Genomic DNA, 19,676 nt, shown 5'->3' with positions numbered 1-19,676 from the left:
ATTTATTGTTTTATGACAAACCACAGCACTGAAAATGGTTTTTGAAAACCACTCTCAGTTTATTTTCATCAACAAACATGGGACCATGTGACACAGACACACCCAGTGTGGTCATTGCATCAGGGTATAGTCAAACACAGGGAGCTTCCAGAGTCCATTCAGCTATCAAACTGCCTTCACGAAACTCAGAGCCTGCCCTGCGTCTAGCTACTCATGGTTTCAGAGCTCAGGGGAATCTCTTAAAGAAGGGAGCTGGACTGGAACAAGCCACTGACCTGGACACACATGGTGGGACAATCAGCCCCTTCTCCTACTGTGCTAAAATTCCTTTGCTGGTGATCAATATTTAGCGATTCCATACCCCATCTTTCCCTAGCCCTGAACCCTAAATCCCCAACCATTATTCTTTTAGATAAGACAATGAAAAGTAAAGGCATCATAGCCCAAAGATAAGAAGTTAAAGTTGATAGGAAGGGAGCAGGAACACTTAATTTATCTGTTTCGAAAGGTGCAAGCGGCCCCAGGGTATACGAGATAGGAGAAGGAAGTTTAGCTGGGCAGGGAGAGAAGGCCTGGCTGCCCTGCAGGCAAATGCTGAGAGGGCAGCTGGCTCCAGAATGGGCGATGGCTGACCGGTAAGATAATTTCAAGAATGGCCTCTTCTATCAACCTTTTCCAAAGGTTCTGTGTAACTGGTCATCCACTGCTGGGTAGCATCTCCTGGCTTGGCCTAACCACCACGGATGACATCAGTTTCTAGCAGGCTGCGGAGTGAGTCCTAACTGGCTTGACTACACGGCCAGAGCTGCTTTTGTACATCCCTCATGCTCTCAAGAGTCCAGACTTCTGCAAAAGTTTTTCTATCAACTCAAATCTTAACTTTCATGAGTGCTGGCCAAGAGATAACACAACACCCCTGAGATAGATGCTATCAAATGAATAATAGGACATGTAGATAAAGAACAAATCTCTAACCTCATTGGAAATTACATGTGGTATTTTTTTTTCTCTCTCCCATATTCTTCTCTGAACTATTTCTTTCCACTAGTGCTTAATTTGATTTTGCAAGATAAGGGAGAGAGGTCCAAACAATTCTATTTCAGTTTTGTGTAATCAGCAAATGGATTACTTTAATTTGACTCACTCTTGCTTTTTCTAGACCCCAACTAGAGGCAATTCTGCCTCTATCCAGATCATTAATGAAGTCCACTTTAGTAAGCAAACATTGAGCTAGTCAGAGGCCCTCTGTGGAAAGTCCAGAATTTCAAAGGGCACAGGCAACAGTTTTTAATTCAATTAAGCAAATACAGTCTGAGTAACTACTAGGGGCAAGGCATAGTCTTAGTTATCATAAGGAGAAAAATGATAAACACTTGGCCTCTGGACTTGAAAGCCTAATCACTAAGGATTTTGCGGCCCTTTCCTTTAAACCATCTTAAAAGCCATTTTTTTTTAAAAAAGATTGATTTGAAAGGCAGAATTAGAGAGATAGACATATACAGCACACAGACATGGGGGGAGGGAGGGAAGGAGGGAGGGGGAGAGAGAGAGGAAGGGGGGGGGGGAGAGAGAGAACAATCTTCCATTTGGTGGTTCTTCCCTAAATGGGCTGCAAAGGCTGGGGCTGGGCCAGGCTGAAGCCAGGAACCCGGAACTCCGTCTGAGTCTCCCACACGGGTCAGGGGCCCAAGCACTTGGGCCATCTTCCACTGCACTCCCAGGCGCATGAGCAGGGAGCTGGACTGGGAGTGGAGCAGCCAGGACCTGAGCCAGCACCAGTATTCGGCGTTGGTGCTGCAGGTGGCAGCTTAACCTGTTACACCAGAACACAGGCCCAAAAAGCCATTCCTTCTATAAACAGCTTCCAATTATCTCATTTTTAAGTCAAATATTTAGAGCCAAGGCGTCCACTGGATGCAGTTTTACAGTGGGCTACAGTGGTTTCGGCTCTGTGTCCTTCAGTAACCCAGAGTATGTTGACCACCTGTAGCGAAAATTTAAATACCGGAGATGTTTCTGTTTTTGTCTTCCTCCTATCTTCCAGGTGCTATTCAACTGATAGGATTTCCAGCAGGACTTGCAGGTCTGGACCCGGAGATAAAGCGGAGGTGAGAAAGCAGAGCCTAGAAAAGAAATGGCCCTGGGCAAAAAAGTGAAGTAAACTGCTTGCTGTCGGGTTTATCTGTTTGGCAATCCTGGGCAGTTGCGGGTCCCCAGCCTCCAGTGCTCTCCCTGCACCTGCTCCCAGCAATCTGCTTTAAAGTTGTGATGCTCTTCAGCCTGCTTGCTCTTGGTTTCCTTCTATTTCTCTCCCTGGGAAGGAGCAGTTTCTTTTCCATAGTCAAATCAGCTCCAGAGGGGTCTTCAGGCACATCTACGGACCAATCTTTTCACCTAGTGAACACGGAAGTCAGCTTTAGGACGACCTGTGTTCTGCAGTCCCGTGCACGGGGAAAGCAGTGGTCCTTGCTACCGTAATTCAAGAATAAAAGAGCACAAGACAATTTCCCAACTGTGAATATACTGGGATGGCAGGATAAGAAACTCCTGCTGTTCTTTTATTTTTGACAGGCAGAGTTAGACAGTGAGAGAGAGAGAGACAGGGAGAAAGGTCTTTCTTCCATTGGTTCACCCCCCAAATGGCCGCCACGGTTGGAACTGCGCTGATTTGAAGCCAGGAGCCAGGTGCTTCCTCCTGGTCTCCCACGCGGGTGCAGGGCCCAAGCACTTGGGCCATCCTCCACTGCACTCCCGGGCCACAGCAGAGAGCTGGACTGGAAGAGGAGCAACCGGGACAGAATCCGGCGCCCCAACTGGGACTAGAACCCGGTGTGCCGGCATCACAGGCGGAGGATTAGCCTAGTGAGCCGTGCCGCCAGCCGCCTGCTGTTCTTAAAACTGGTAAAAATAAATCCTACTCAGAAGGTTTGCCCAAGTTGAAGCTTCTCTAGCTTCATGTACATCCTACATCTCCCTGCTCCTTGCCAGTCAAGGGGAAAGACTAACTTCCAACACTGAGGGACCAGCACGCTCAGAATGCCGGGCACTGAGGTCTGGGAGCCCGCATGCTGTGCCCCTTCATCCCCATGCTTGCTGCAGGACTTAGGACAGAATGCTTAACCTTCCTGGACTTCAGTTTCCTTCTCCTCAAAAGGAGAATAATAGCAGCTGTACGATGGCTGTATGGCTTGAAGGTCACAAATGTGCGAGATTTTTCTGAAATTGTAGCAAACTCAATCTAGGTCTATTATTGCTGAAATGTCAACAACCTTGGCCATGGCTCAACAGGCTAATCCTCCGCCTGCGGCGCCGGCACCCCGGGTTCTAGCTCCGGTTGGGGCGCCGGATTCTGTCCTGGTTGCCCCTCTTCTAGTCCAGCTCTCTGCTGTGGCCTGGGAGTGCAGTGGAGGATGGCCCAGGTCCTTGGGCCCTGCACCCGCATGGGAGACCAGGAGGAAGCACCTGGCTCCTGGCTTTGGATCGGTGCAGCGTGCCAGCCATAGTGGCCATTTAGGGGGTGAACCAATGGAAAAGGAAGACCTTTCTCTCTGTCTCTCTCTCCAACCGCCTGTCCAAAAAAAAAAAAAAGTCAACAACCTCTTTAACAAGTTGGAAAGCTCCTTGTCCTTGCTGACAGGTGCTCACAGTTTTCTCCTAGTAGCTCATTCTAGTCTTACTAAATGGGTCAGCTAAAGGAGAAAGAAATATCATCTTGAGATGGTCATCAAAATACATTGAAGGGTAATGAGATTTCTTTTTCCAAAAAACATATCTGAGTGGGGAAAAAGCTACACTTATCTCTTAAGTTATTGCATAACTGTCCTGGAGGTATTCACATGAAAACCAACGACTGCACACTGGGCTTTTAAGCACTGGGGTGGTGCCTTCTGCAGCTCTTACTGCCCTAGGAACACTGCAGATCTTAAAATCAAAGCCAGATCCTGTCTCTAAAGAAACTGAGGCACAGAGACAGGACCCTGGCCACAGTACAAGCTGATGGCAGTCTTGGGACTAGGATCCAAGTAGAGCTTTGTTTTAGTACAATTCCATGTTGCTTTCTTAGCTTCCTATCAGGACAGAGTTTTGCTTCTTGGAAAACTTGACTTGGTAGCAATTACAATCCAGTTTGAGTTTTCTAAACAGTGCTACTTAATAAGCCTCCAGATGTTTGAGAAGCCACTGGAGAAGCCCTGGCAGCTCAGAGCCTTGCAGAAAATTCATTTACATAATAAAAAGACAGAGCTTCCAGTTCCTCAGTAACAGTGAATAGAATGTGACAAGGACAGAGAGATAACAAGTATCTGGAATGTACTCATGTGGAATTGGGAGAGGTAACTCTTGCTGGTCTGCAAGGTGCAAGAAGGGGACTGAACACCTTTTCTAAACCTAGCCCAGACCTGTCCCAGAGGAAGCGGGGCTGCCGGAATGAGCTTGTGGCTAGTCACTCTGATGCCAAGAAAAGAGAGAGATCCTGCACGAGGGCGGTGGATGAAGAGGCCTGAGCTCACTTGTCGAAGTTCAGATCACCTGCTCGTTCTTAAACCGCTCTCAAAGGCTTTCTTACGGCTTGGGGTACGTTTCCCTTTTTCAAAATAATGTTTACTTATCCTATCGGGAAACATTTCCTGTGTCTCAGACTCAGCCTACAATATGTTAACAGTCCACAGGTGAACAGTAGTCTGCACATGCACGTGTACCATCACAAACCATTCACTCACGACACACACACACACACACACACACTCCAGCCACCCCCGATGAAGACAGAAGAGAACTAACTGATTTGTCTGTTGTCTTTCCTGTCAAGATCGCCCTCGCCTTGGCTTTGGTCAGCGGGAAGGACTTTATGTATGAGTCATACAAGTGCTTTGCCAGGGCCCGGAGGTCGGCAGACTCTGGGTTCAGCTGGTCGATGTCGCTGGAGATCTCCGCCAACAGCTTCTCCTTCTCGGCCTGGGGCATCCGCCCAAACCTGATGGCTGCGGAGGGAGAGGAAGGACAGGATGAATGACTGCTGCTCCTGCGAGCGCTGTCCCCTCCCCGCCCCTCCTCCCACTCATCTCCAGTTCTGGTCTCACTATCATTTTGCTCAGGTTTTCATTTCACAGCAGGAAATCATAAAAATCACACGGACCACTTCTCTAAATCAAAAAATGTAATGCAAGATCCTGCTGGAAAGGTGAAAGAATCCGAGTTTAGCAGAGGACGGAAAGCAGACTTCCTTCAGCACAGAATCTGGGAGCAGATCAAGACCCACCTTCCATGTGAGGCTCTCCCTGACTTGTTAATGAACTCAGTTATTGGAGAGGGGGAGCTATAAACAGAGAGAAGTTGAGACAGAGAAAGGTTTTCCATCAGGTGGTTCACTCCCCAAATGGCCACAGTGGCCAGAGCTGGGTCAATCCGAAGCCAGGAGCCAGGAGCTTTTTCCAGGTCTCCCAAGTGGGTGTAGGGGTCCAAGCACTTGAGCCATCTTCCACTGCTTTCCTAAGCCACTAGCAGGGAGCAGGATTGGAAGTGGTGCTGCTGGGACTCGAACTGGTGCCCTTATGGGATGCTGGCGCCACAGTGGAGGCTTATTGTAGGTAAACAATAAAAGTTTATTAAATTAAACTGCAGAATACTAAGTTTAAAAACAGAGAAAATGAGATGGTACGTGTGTTGGAAAGTTTGGGAACGTGATCACGGCAGAAAGTACCAAGTGAGAATGATAGGATAGTAAAGGAAGAAATCAGCATAATTTGGGGGAAATCAGGGGTATCATATAACGAAACAGACGTGGCTACAGTGAGCCACCATCTACTGCTCTTGGACTTCAGTTATTCACAGATCACACGATACTGTCTCTTCACTCAGTGAAAAATTGAGTGACTATCCTGTGCCAAATATTGTTCCAAGCTCTGGTTAAATTTTTACAGGTGAGAGACTGTAAACATACACAGAATTTTACATGCCTAGGGAACTATTTTGCTTTCAGTGGGTAATCAAGAAAGTTAATTTAAAATAAACACACATCCAAAGATGGCCTTTTATTATACTTGCTAGTCCTGCTTTTTCCAAAATTTAACAAAAATAGCCAAACAAGAACTTGAAACTCTTTTAGAATTAGGAAATATTAAAGCCAAATCCTTCTGCTGTAATCTAACTTGAAGGTGAATTTTTATAATGTGAAGTTTCCTTTAATGGTTTGATCGTATGAACAAACTATCTGTCTTGTTTAAATGCTGATGTTATAAATTAAGTCACATGAACAATGAGTTCAACTCATTATAAATGCCTGCTACACAACAGAGATTCAGAAAAGGAGTGAAACACACATCCCATTTGGTGGAACTAAATCTGCACAAAACACACAGAAGCCTGAAGTTGTAGAGGAAACAAATTTTATTTGCAGGCATTTTTTTTTTTTTTCAAAAGGAGGAACAAGCTAATTTTCTTTTGCAGCTTGAGTCCCGGGCACTCACATGCATCTACCTCCTGTGAGACAATGGGACAAAGCCCAGGAGGTGTTCAGGACAGTGCCAGACCACAGTCATGCTTCACAAGCACAGCCTTCATTACTATGGACAAAGGGGTCAAGGGCGACTGTGGTTTCTGTGGGCTACAGACCAGAAGGGTAGCCACGCACACTGACGTCTCCACAGATAAAGAACAAACCCCACGACAGAATACATCTCTCTCTCTCTCTCTAAATAATCTGAATTAATTCTGATTCTCAGTCCCTAGCCTTTGAGTGGAGAATCTGCGAACCAAGAAGAGAACAGAGGTTGCATCATTGTTTCCGACAACACTGAGGTTAGAGTTTAGGAACAGAAGAAGGGGGCCCGCGCCATGGTGTAGAGGGTAAAGCCGCTGCCGATGCTGCCAGCATCCCATATGAGCGCCAGTTCAAGTCTAAATTGTTCTACTTCTGATCCAGCTCCCCGCTAATGCGGCTGGGAAAGCAGGAGCAGACAGCCCAATTTCTGGGGCCCTTGCCACCTATGTGGGAGACCTGGAGGAGGCTTCTGGCTTTGGCCTGGCCCAGGGCTAGCTGTTACGGGGAGTGAACTAGTGGATGGAAGATCTCTTTCTATCTCTGTCTCTCCCTCTAACTCTGCCTTTCAAATAAACAAAAATAAAGCTAAAAACAAAAACAGAGGATGAAGATGAGCATCACAGGCAGAAGGATGAAGCCTGCGTGTGTTCACACACAAACGTGACTTCCCAGTCTCCTCTCACTGGTGATTCACCTCAGAAAACAGAACGCTCCATGTAATACCGTAAGTCAGTGAGTGAGAACTTCTGGCCTCTCTGACATGTTTTCAAAATAGCTACCCAACAGCAGGAGCATTATTGACAAATGTCACTAAATGCCAACATTAAAGACAAATTACACAGATCAAGTGAAGCAGATTTTCATAATAAATCACTAGAAAATAGAAAAAGGAAGTAAACCGATCTCATTTTTAAAAAGTTCTCTCTTTCAAGGTCTGAGGGATGAACTTGCGACTGTGTCAAGCTTTGACAACTAGTAAGGCTATGTATGTCTCATGGGTGGGTAGGGCCTGTACACGATCTATGTATAATCTGTGATTGGCTCTTGCCAGGAAGGTTTTATGTTTTTCCACCTCTCTTTCTGTGGGGGCAAACAACAGGACTCGGCAATCTAGGGACTGTCATTTTCTGGTTTCTCTAAAACAAGGAGAGTAACCTGAGCACCAGTATTAAGTTACGTTTATGTGGAGGCAATGTTTTCCAAACTATCCACAGAACATTTAAACATTTGCCCGGCTTTCTTTCTATAGTAGAGAGGAGTGATATATCACTACCCAAGTTTCTAGCTTAATGTCCAATACCCTGTAGTCTCCCCTGACAACATTTGACTATTTCATTGGACACTGTGATGGGGACACAGGGGAGAACAGGACGCATCTGGGCGGGGAGATCAGAGGCATACACAGAGTAGACTTTGTCAGGCACCTCTCTTCCCTAGCTCCTGCCTTTTCCCTAGGCAGATGTTCACAGTTCTGATCCAAATATGGCCTCCTCTTAAGCGACCTTTCCTCTCCCACTGCACTCATTGAAAGAGTAGTCTTCATTCTGTCTGTGTCACTGCCTACCTACTCGCTAACCTCCTGCAAGCGAGGTTTTGCCTCACTGGAACCGAGGGAAACTTTGCACGTCAAACTCCTGAATGCTTTCCTTCCGATCAAGGGCTCACATGATCTACTGTAACCTGGCAGCGTTTTTCTCCAGCCTCTCACCCTGTGAACCCTTCCTCGTCTTGACCTGTCTTCTGGTTCCTTCTGCCATTTCTCACATCTCTTCTGCGGCCCTTCTTCCTTGTCCTCAGTTTGATCTAACTCACAGCAGGTGCTAATAAGTCCTCTGTTTCTTCAGATCCAGATCCTTATTTGTCACTTTTCCCCATATTCTTTTACATATGCATACTGGATAGCCCATAAGCATCTCAAACACAATAAAACACTGAATTTTAAATTTTTCTCCTCCAGACTGGCTCTTCCTGTGTTCCTTTCTTGGTTTGTTGAATCACCCAAACTATATACCCTGAACAACCTTTTTATTATCATTATAAATTAACTTCTTTGGAAGTGAGAGAGACAGAAGGAGAAAGATATTCCATCTACTGGTTCACTCCCCAAATGGAACTCGATCTGGTCTCCCAGGGACCCAAGTGCTCAAGCCACCACCTGCCGCCTCATGAGGTATGCATTGGCAGGAATCTGGAATCAGAAGTGGAGTCAGGATGCAAACCCAGGTGCTACGATATGGGATGCAGGTATTCCAAGCAGCATCTTAACCTCCTTGCCAAATGCCTGCTCCCTGAGCAATCCTTGACAGTCTCTCTGCTCCTAGGTGCATTTACTCACTGGTCATGGTTCTGATACTTCTATGTCTTTCCTTCTTATCCTTCCCAAAGTTTAGTGCCTAATATTGCTCTGGTCTTCTGATGGATTTCCCTGATTCCAACTTTCTCTCTCTCTCTCTCTCTCTCTCTCTCTCTTTCCACCCACCCACTCACCCACCTGAATTTTCCTGATTCTAACTTCCTTCCTTCTCTTCCTTTTCTTCCCTTCTACCCACCCACCTACATTCCTAACTACCGATGTACCTGCCTATTGTACGTACTTATCTACCTACCTACCTATTTTTTAAAACTGCTTCTGTAGTTTGGTTTTTGCTAATACAGATCTGATCATTGTCTTACTTTTTAAGGCAGACTGTGGTATCACAGTACGTAAGCAAGTTTCAGGGAAGAGAAACATCTGGACTGAGGCCTTGAATGTTACATAGAATTGCGGCAGGGGACAGGAAGACATAATCAACAGAGGTCAGACATACATATTCAGGCAGAGGTATTTTCCAGGCACAGCAAAGCACAGTTCGCTTACTGTATACAGGGAACAAGGACAGGGGCAGGAGAAGGGGTGGGGCTCTGTTGCAGATGATCACGAACGCTGTGTGGGTTTACATAACACAGCTGCCTTGCACACTAGGACTCTGTTACCTGTTCTGAAAGTTAGCATTTGGATTATTCTCCTTTACACCAGAAAGACTAAAGAGAAAAAACGCTTGAAAAGGTTAAATCTACTTGCCACCCAAGCTTTCTTTCCTTTTCCAAATATACACTAGAGCTACTCTTTGCAAGGCATTAAGAGAACTATCTTAAAAATGCTGAGTGCCACAAAAATTTGTGAAACATTTTTTCTGGGTTTCTATGAAGCACTGAGAAATTATTTTTAATACTGTCAGTTAAAAAAAAATCCCATTGTCGAAAATGGGCTACCCTAATCAGCAAAGATTTCACTAATTTTCATATTTCTGAAAGATAAAATTTTATCAAATCTCAGTGTTATAGGGAAAAACCTAACTGAATGACTCATAAGTAACAGACAATTTTCTACTTTAGACTCTTTTTAAAAACACATTTTAACTTTTTTATTTAGTTCATATGAAAAACAGGTTGCTTTTTTTTTTTTTTTTTTTTTTTTGACAGGCAGAGTGGACAGTGAGAGAGAGAGACAGAGAGAAAGGTCTTCCTTTTGCCGTTGGTTCACCCTCCAATGGCTGCCGCGGCCGGCGCATCGCGCTGATCCGAAGCCAGGAGCCAGGTGCTTCTCCTGGTCTCCCATGCGGGTGCAGGGCCCAAGCACTTGGGCCATCCTCCACTGCACTCCCGGGCCATAGCAGAGAGCTGGACTGGAAGAGGAGCAACCGGGACAGAATCCGGCGCCCCAACCGGGACTAGAACCTGGTGTGCCGGCGCCGCAAGGCAGAGGATTACCCTGTTAAGCCACAGCACTGGCCGAAAAACAGTTCTAAAGATGAAATATTCACCAAACTTCTTACTAACCAAATTATTCAATCAAAAATAGAGGACATTTAAAAAATCAAGGACCTGACAGCAGGATTTTTAAGCAAAAACTACTACTCAGAAAAACACAAAAAAAGTGGGTAAGCATTCGTTTGAATGATGGACGGAGCTACACGATAGTGGTCTCATCAAGATTCTCCAGATACAGCTTCCCTGGCCAGCAGCGGCTGACACAACGATGAGTACGTGGCACACTCCCTGGGCAGCCTAGGAAGTGGGTCTCTGTTTCTGTTTGACTCTGCCTTTGAGCTTCCTCCTGATGGTGCCATCTAGATGGGGCACGGACTGTTCTTGGGGGGGGCTCAGGAAGACTTCTGAGTAACCAGTCAGACCATAGCCTAGAAATGGTGGATTATATTAAATGGCCCAAATAACTGGACTGAGTGTTTTCTTGATTTCTTACAGAAAAACAAAAAACACATTTCCAAAGCACATCAATCAACCCAGCACTAGAGTGCTTTTTCACTCAATGCTGAAAACAGATATTTGAGAATTAACTGTGTTTCCAACTGGAAGGATCCTGAAATCACATTCCAAGACTTCTGGTGCAGTCAAGACCAAAGACACATCAGAAGAGTTTTCAGCACACACAGCCTGCTCAACCACCCACGCCTCTCGGAAAGCCCACGCTGCTGTGGATTTACAGGCTGGGCCTGCGACACAACCATCCATCAAACTAACAGCCTTAAATTGTGGATGAACTGGCCAGAGCATCTGATGCTTACCCACCTGGGAAGACTGCAATGCTGTTTATAAGATACAGAATAGTTAGTGGAAAAGTGAAAACTTCAGAGTCCGGTGGTTTGATTAGGGAGGATACAGAATTTTCAAGGTTGAGAGGATTCAGTGGTCTCTGATGTCAGTGGCTTTCCAGAACAGTGCACAGCAGGGTTCTCGAAGGTTATAGAAACCTGCTTCAGATCTATGAGTGCTGGGCCAAGGGAGAAGCTAAATACACGGAATGAACTAAATAGGGACCAAGAACAGAGATTAAAGTAACACACAGTGCAGTTGATTTACTTAGGCAACGTTCGTTCCTTCTTGTCCACACTGAAAACAGCTGATTGGAGACAGGCTTTTGGTACAGTGGTTAAGATGGGACACTTGCATCCCCTATTAGAGTGCCTGGGTTCCAGTCCCAGCTCTATGCTTGTTTCCGGCTTCCTAATAATATGCCACCCTGGGAGGCAGCAGGTGATGGCTCAAGTATTTGGGTCCCTGACCCATAGGAAACTGGATTCAGCTTCTGGCTTGTAGCTGTGGCCTGGCCTGGCCCAGCCTGGGCTGCTGTAAGAATTTGGAAGAAATTTTTTTAAAGATTTATTTATTTGAAAGAATTACGGAGAGAGAGAGAGAGAGGAAAGGAAAGGAGGGAGGGAGGGAGAGGGAGGGAGAGGTCTATCTATCTATCTATCTATCTATCTATCTGCTGGTTCATTCCTCAAATGGCTGCAATGGCCAGGCCAAAGCCAGGAGCCAGGAGCTTCATCTGGATAGGTGGCAGGGAGTCATGCACTTGGGCCATCTTCTGCTGCTTTCCAGGTGCACTAGCAGGGAGCTGGATTGGAAGTGGAGCAGTCAGCACCCATATGGGATGTCAGTGTCCCAGGGGGCAGCTTAACCCACAACACTGGCCTGTGAAGATCTCTCTTTGTCTGTCTCTGTCTCTCTGCTTAAAAAAAAAAAAAAAAAAAAAAAAAAAAAAAAGCTGGGTGGCTGATTTTGTATTAACACTAGAAGCATTTTTTGAGGACTTAAAAAGCACTGTGTATGAATGGAAACCTCATTACTGTTGGCCTAACTGCCCAAAGCAGTGAATTCTAACTAGTGACTATAACCTCCTAGAAAACCTGTATTTAGATATGTTTTCCTCATCAAGATAACAGGCAAAACTAATCAAAACCTGCTTGTTGAGCTTCCTGTCTTGTGTACAGATCATATGGACGTGTTCTGTGCTACAAGCACATTTCCACAACAACCTCTGAGAAGGGATTTTCTCAGTCAACTCTGCAATTTGTTAAGTGCTGAGCTGCGTATGCCTCTGATGTCATGACATTTAATTCCTATTGTTTTCTTGCCTTTGCAAGAATTACCAGAACACTCCTTCTCAGGATTGCATCCTCTCTGAAGACAATAAGTCATTGTTATATGAAGTCAAAAGATAATCTGATCATCAAGTTTATGATAGCTTTCTTTGACTTTCCTGGGAGGAGCAAATTATGCTGTCCATGTACTACATATGTGGAGATGCATATATTTAATATTTGACCATAAGCAATAGACAACAGGAAACACATTTTATGCAAATGTGCAGCGCCTCAAAGTAACAGGAATTATATTTTACTTGAATGTGTGAACTGACAATACTTTTAACAGGCAAAAAATAAATAGTGTTAAAAGCAGAATTGGCATGCTTCCTAGGCTGTCTTGGCGATAATGACCTCAAAGTCAATGATTTCTTCATGAAGATGAAATAAGGTTATTGCAACGTGATTGCATCACCTAAAATACAACCCTTGACTTGAAAACTTTTCCTTATGTTTTATGAGATCTGAAATAAAAAGGAAACTGATGGAGTTAAACCAGCAGACCATTCTGCAATCAAGGACTGCAACTGTCCGTGGCTGCACAACAGAGGTAGGCAAGTTGTTCAGGAACGCTGGACGAAACCCCCATCAGGTCCACTGACGTTGACGGCCCTAGGCAAAACTCTTGCCTTTAAAGGAACGGACTCACATCAGTGATATAAACACAACTTTGCAAGCTACTTTTAAAGGGTTAGGTATCCGTCAGCTTGCAATTCTCAAATATCTTGATAATATCCACTGTGAAAATCACACGCTTGCGTGATAGAACAAAAATTTTCTTTTCTCAGATGCTTTAGAATCTATACAGATAAAAAACTGACTTAAAAGGTTATCTTCTTGGGGCCAGCAATGTGGCATAGGAGCTTAAGCCTCTGCCTGCAGTATCGGCATCCCATATGGGCGCCGACTCAAGTCCCAGCTGCTCCACTTCCAACCCAGCTCCCTGGTAATGCACCTGGGAAGGTAGTGGAAGATGGCCCAAGTGCTTGGGCCCCTGCACCCATGTGGGAGACCCGGAAGAAACCCCTGGCTCCTGGCTTCAGTCTGGCCCAACCCTGGCAACTGTAGCCACTGGGGCAGTGAACCAGTGGATGGAAGGGCTCTCTCTCTCTCTCTCTCTCTGTGTATGTGTGTCTCTGCCTTTCAAATAAATAAATACTTACATACATCTTCTTAAAGGTCACATTTCAAATGAAATGAAGTTCAGTAGATTATTTTGATCATTCTGGTATTTTTATTTCTTGAGCCCATAATGATTTTTGAAAGAAGTAATACTTGATGAATGTAATACTATTCAGCTACAGCTAAATATTTTTTTTTGTGGTCCAGTCAATTATCATAACCAAATAGTGACAAAGAATCATTTCTTCAAACAAGAGGCCTATCTTCCACGATTTTACTGTGCTGGTTCTACAGTTCCTGAAAACACAAGTGTTCTCAGGTCTTCTACTTTATTTCTCAAGTTGACACCCAAATCCCTAAGCTTGATTTTTAGGTAGAGGCTTAAAAAGCAGAAAGCTTTCCTGTTGCGTTTCTAAGCATTTTATGGAACTTTACAATATGTGCTTTATCCTTTCAACAAATCTGTATAAAGTCAAAGATAGTGCTATACTGATCTTGGCATAGTGAAGAAAAAAAAACCACAGAGCACTTCAGGATTTTTCCTATATATAAGGTAGAAACCACCAATTTACATAAGTATAATTCTGTTTTTAATGCTATTACATCAACATAAAACCATAATTATAATTGTATTTGTTTTAAAACACTACAGTTTTTTCTATCATCCCTCAGATGCTTAAGTCTCTTCTTCCATCCCAGTAGATGCCCAATCCCAGAGAAAAAGATTTCGTACTAAAGACTTGGTTTAGAAACACTGAGCTAAGTGAGAAAAGTTTTATTGGCACCTGATATTGTGAAATGTGGCACTCTGTAGAAAACCGTGCACATGCTCAGCAGTGGCTCCAGTGCTCCACTGCTCTGGCCGCTGTAACGAGGCTAGGTAGGTACATGGTGACAAGTGGCCACTCACCGTTATGAGACATCCCCACGGCAAGGCATTTCTGAAACCGACAGTACTGACATTTATTCCTACTTTTTTTGTGGATTCGACAGTTAAGATCACACCTGTCATAAATGAGCTTCAATCTGATGGTCCTTCGGAAGAAACCCTGCAAGAGATATGGAAAAAAAGGAGTACATTTTACATCTTTGTGACACATGGAAACAGCAACCTATAGACAAAGGCACACTGGCCCCAGGCACATGAAAAAGTGAGTTCCTTTCCTTTTTTTTTTTTTTAAGATTTATTTATATGAAATGCAGATTGACAGAGAGAAGGAGAGATACAGACAGAGAGGTATTCCATCTACTGTTCACTCCCTAAATGTCCTTAATAGCCAGGGCTGAGCCAGGCTGAAGCCAGGAGCCTGGAACGCCATCCAAGTCCCCATATGGGTGGCAGGGATCCAAGCTCTTGAGCCAACATTCACTGCCTTCCCAGGCACATCAGCAGGAAGCTGGATCCGAAGCAGAGAAGCCAGGATGGGAACCAGCTCGCCGATATGGGTTGTGGGCATCCAAAGTAGAGAAAGAACCTGCTTCACCACAGCTCCCACCCCACGTGGGTTCTTGACACAGTTCGGTCACTGGTGACTTCACACAAGTCTTTCAAGACTTTCTAGAACTTAACTTTCTTTGCTATAAAATAAAAAACAAGAGGATCTCCAGCGTTCTTTGTTAGCGCGCAGACACTGACCACATCTAACTGATGTCATCCAGTGTATCTTGGCTCTGCCTTTGGTTTTCAGCATGCTCTAAGAAGCGCTCTGGGTTTAATGTAATGCGAATAAAACACCATGTAATCAGTTCAGTCTCTCTGCGAACCGTTCCAACAGCAAGCCCTCCTCTCTATAACTGTGCTAAGCAGTTTGGCAAATTTATAATCATTTCATTCTAAAATATGATCAGGGCCAATACAAATCCACATGTGGATAATTTTTTGGAATTCTCTGTGTTGCATAATTTCCTGCTGAATTTGTTTCGTTTATTTACACAGTTGAAAGGGTGCCCCATAATCATTGTAACCTACAGATAGAAAGATAACAGAAAACAATGAGAGAGAGAAGTAAATAAAGAAATCAATCCCCAGAAAATCTGCTATCTCAAAATAATAAATATGTCAACTTGAGGATAATCAAATATTCCACTATATTTTGGAAGGCATTGAGAAAAATCCTAATCAAAAACATCTTCCAATACCATTTTTTGGGTTCATTGTATTTCTATTCATTTTTATTATATTCATTATCATGTAACTCAATTCTTAATTCTTTCAAATTTGTCTGGCTCCATTAGGTACAAAAAGCACTGAATTAGTATTGGTTCTGGCACTAACATGCATTTTGACTTTTTCCAGATTTCTATCTTAAATGCTATATATTAAAAGATAGATTTCTACTAACACGTTTTTGTGGGAAAACCTAAATATAGGACTGTTGTCACTGATAAATGGTGGTGAGAGATTTTGATTTTTACCCTTGTAATCATACAAATTTTATGCTATTCCATGATTTGCTTTCTGATTTTCATCTTGTCCATCTGGTAGAGTTGGTGGAAATGCTGCTTGGTCAGCTGACAAGCGGATGAGTTCTAGAGTACTCAGTTATCTGTCATGGTTCTACAGGAAGGCTTTTTTGATAACAGTTATGGCATTTAAATTTAACTCTTATTATACACATTTCTGGCATGATTTATACAATGGCTTTCAAACACAAATCATATCCTTTTTGTGATGATTAAGGATTTCATGATGGTAAAGAAATAATCATTCTGAATATTATTTACATACCATATAGTACACAAATTCTTCAACCAAAAATATATACAGACTCCAGCAACTTGGAACTTACCTTTTTTTTTTTTTTTTTTATTGGGATGCCAGCTCTTCAGATCAGGGCTTTAACCCACTGCACCACAGCACAGGCCCCAACTTTTTTTTTTTTTTTACACTAACCAATTATCTTCTTCTCATTTGACTCTTTCAGGAAATTTAGTGATGCTTAGTGATGTAAGGGTATTACTGAATGTTTTTCTGAAAATTTATTGATTTGAAGAATAAAATTTGCCTTTCCAAAGTTTCTTATTACTGATTTTAAAACATTCCTTAACAACACCCTTCTCTGGTACTCAGAGTCCATGAAAGAGTGCGCCCCGTCCACAACCGATCTCCTGATTATCTTGAAGTCTGTGAATCCGTGTGCAGACACATCACTCACCACTTCAAAAAACTATTTTGCATCTCTACTTATTTTATGGTCTTCATATTTGTCTGTGAGAAGGAGTTTATCTCAAAGGCTTTGTTTTGCTTTGCTTTATCTAAACATTTTCTCCAATTTCTCCTTCAATTTTTTTTTTTTGAAGAGAACACTTATTTTTTTTTTTTAATTTACTTGAAAAATAGAGTTAGACAGTGAGAGAGAGAGAAAGAAAGGTCTTCCTTCCATTGGTTCACCGCCCAAATGGCCACTATGGCCGGCACGGTGCTGCACCGATCCTAAGCCAGGAGCCAGGTGCTTCTTCCTGGTCTCCCATGCGGGTGCGGGGTCCAAGCACTTGGGCCATCCTCCACTGCCTTCCCGGACCTCAGCAGAGAGCTGGACTGGAAGAGGAGCAACCAGGATTAGAACCTGGCACCCATATGGGATGCCGGTGCCGCAGGCAGAGGATTAACCAAGTGAGCCACGGCGCTGGCCCCTTCTTCAATGCTTTAATTTGAACTACACTGCAGGTGCAATGAGACAGACTAGTACAGTGAGATTAAAGGCCCTGTGTTAGGCCTGCATTCAGCTCTCCCACACAGTGGTACAACCCCATAGCTCAGTCAATATGCAGGTGGTGTGTGCTAAATAGTCTTCCCCAGGAAGGCTCCTACACAGCAGCACAGAAGTGGATGCCATTGTATTGTATGGCAGCCCGCACTTACTTCTACCTTCAGGTAAGTCTACGGTTTTAAATGACCTTTCACTAGAGATATAAAAATATGATGAGACCTAGGATTGTAAGCAATAAAAACTTTTGAAAACTCCGAAGTATATATATTTATAATATTTATATATTTACATGTATATCTATATATATATAACTTTCAGTAGTAAAAGGTTTTAGTTTACAGAAGTCAAGAATCTGTCACCATTTCGCTTTAATCCAAACCCAGTATGTTCATGCCTATCTGATCAAAATTTAGCAAGTTACTTATACAAACCCCTTCCATGGGCACTATGTGAACATTCAAGACTTGCCATTAGCTATTTCATGCAATGTAACTATTCTTTTTAGTCCACCAATTAATCTAGTTTTGTGATCCATTATATTTTAATTATAGGCGTATCCATATTCTACTGAAGTGGCAAGTGCTAAATGGCCAGAGCATCTTTCAGAAGGTATTTGCAGAGGAATCAAGCACGCCTGGCTTCCACGAGCAGTGCTGATAAGCTAAGGAGACATTCTTGAATAGTGACAATCGCTGGTCTCATGTAGCTGTACTGAGTGTGGCGGCAATTTTGTGTAGCTCCTAACTAGCAAAGAGTGAACAACTGTATTGCTTCAGCCTCAACGTCTTATAGTCAGTGGTTCTCAAACTTTTTGGTTTCAGGACCCCTTTACTCTCCTAAAAATTATTAAAGGGCTTCTGTTTATGTGGACTATGTCTTCTGATATTTATCACAATAGAAATGAAATGGAGAAATTTTTACGTAGAACAATATATGAGCAAATCTCTCATTACCCACCAGAACTTTGTCAATGGGCCACATCATGGAGCTTCTAGAACATTCCACATACATTGCAGAGAGATCAAGTGGAAAAGGTGAGTTTCCTGTTCATGGATACCTTAAAAGAGTCTTAGGGACCCCAAGGGACCCCCAGACCATACTTTGAGAACTGCTGTCTTGAGAAGCAACATCATATTGTTCCATTACAGTTCTGTTAGTATCTTTAAATCTGTAATAGTTATTTTCCCTTCCTAGGTGAGCATAACTTTCTTTGCATTTTAGTCTAGGAATTCTGTAATCCACATTTTGAATGGCATGTAAGTTCCTGTGCGTTACAATACTCTTAGTTTTCTCTTTTTAAAAAATTTATGGTAGGTATTCTTTTTAAGGCTTATTTCTTTATTTGGAAGGCAGAGATGCAGGGAAGGAGAGAGAGAGAGAGAGAGAGAGAATCTTCCATCTGCTGGTTCACTCCTCAAATGGCCGAACAGCCAGGGCTGAGCCAGGCCAAAGCCAGGAGCCTCATCTGGGTCTCTCATGTGGGTGCAGGGGCCCAAGCACTTCAAATAGCCTCCGCTGCTTTCTGCGGCTCACTAGCAGGCAGCTGGATCAGAAGTGGAGAGGCCAGGACTGGAACCGTCGCCTGTGTGGGATACTGGTGCCGCAGTGGGTGAATCCAGCGTCCCACATCACCAGCCTTGATGCTAACTCTACACAAACATGTGACTAAAAGAATTATGGTGCACCTACTGCTTAAAAGTTCTAGATTTCTAAGTGCACATAAAGGCAAGCAACTTATGGAAACTTAACTAATTATACTAAAGTTTTAACTTACTTATAAATGTTAATCATCAGTATGACCAAACTGAATGGTTTCTTCAGATAAATGTGATTCAGAATTTAGCAACAGTTTACTCACTCAAAGTTACATAAATCTAACTCAGATAAGTGACATGTTCTTACTACTCATTCTTTTTTAAAAAAACAATTATTATTTATTTGAAAGGAGAGATAAAAAGAGAAGGGGAGAGAGAGAGAGAGAGAGAGAGAGAGAGAGAGAAAAGGAGAGGAGAAGAGAGGAGAGGGGAGGGGAGGGAAGGGGGAGAGGGGAGGGGAGGGGAGGAGAGGAGAGAGGAAGAGGGATAGAGATATCTTCCATTTGCTGGTTCACTCCCCAAACGGCCGCCAACAGCCAAGACTAAGCCAGGCCCAAGCCAGGAGCCAGGAGCCAGGAGCCTCCTCCAAGTCTCCCACATGGGTGCAGAGGCCCAAGCTCTTGGGTTGTCCTCCACTGCTTTCCCAGGTGCATTAGCAGGGAGCAGGATCGGAATGGTGCAGACAGGACTTGAACAGGCGCCCGCATGGGACGCTGGCACTGCAGGCATAGTGTTAACTTTCTATGCCATAGCACCAGCCCCCTTACTACTCATTAAGATAACG

The 19,676-nt window shown here is 43.7% G+C and overlaps 1 protein-coding gene across 7 annotated transcripts in view; it reads right to left on the bottom strand.

The window, feature by feature from the left end:
- The window catches only part of PPARG (peroxisome proliferator activated receptor gamma), a 136,452-nt gene that overhangs the window by 21,604 nt on the left and 95,172 nt on the right, over positions 1–19,676 (bottom strand). For 6 of the 7 annotated variants that reach the window (XM_062200463.1, XM_062200466.1, XM_062200462.1 and 3 more), the window contains 2 exons: positions 14,498–14,636; positions 4,780–4,979 (listed from right to left, as the gene is read on the bottom strand). In XM_062200463.1, coding sequence (XP_062056447.1) covers positions 4,780–4,979; positions 14,498–14,636 — 339 coding nt within the window. Of the gene's footprint in view, positions 1–4,779; positions 4,980–14,497; positions 14,637–19,676 lie in introns of those variants that run through there. The other variant, XM_062200468.1, reaches the window with a different exon arrangement.

This window comes from Lepus europaeus, chromosome 9 (genome assembly GCF_033115175.1).
Source record: "Lepus europaeus isolate LE1 chromosome 9, mLepTim1.pri, whole genome shotgun sequence".
Taxonomy (NCBI): Eukaryota; Metazoa; Chordata; class Mammalia; order Lagomorpha; family Leporidae; genus Lepus; species Lepus europaeus.
Note: the sequence above shows the minus strand (reverse complement) of the source record. Positions and strands in the feature narration are given on the sequence as shown.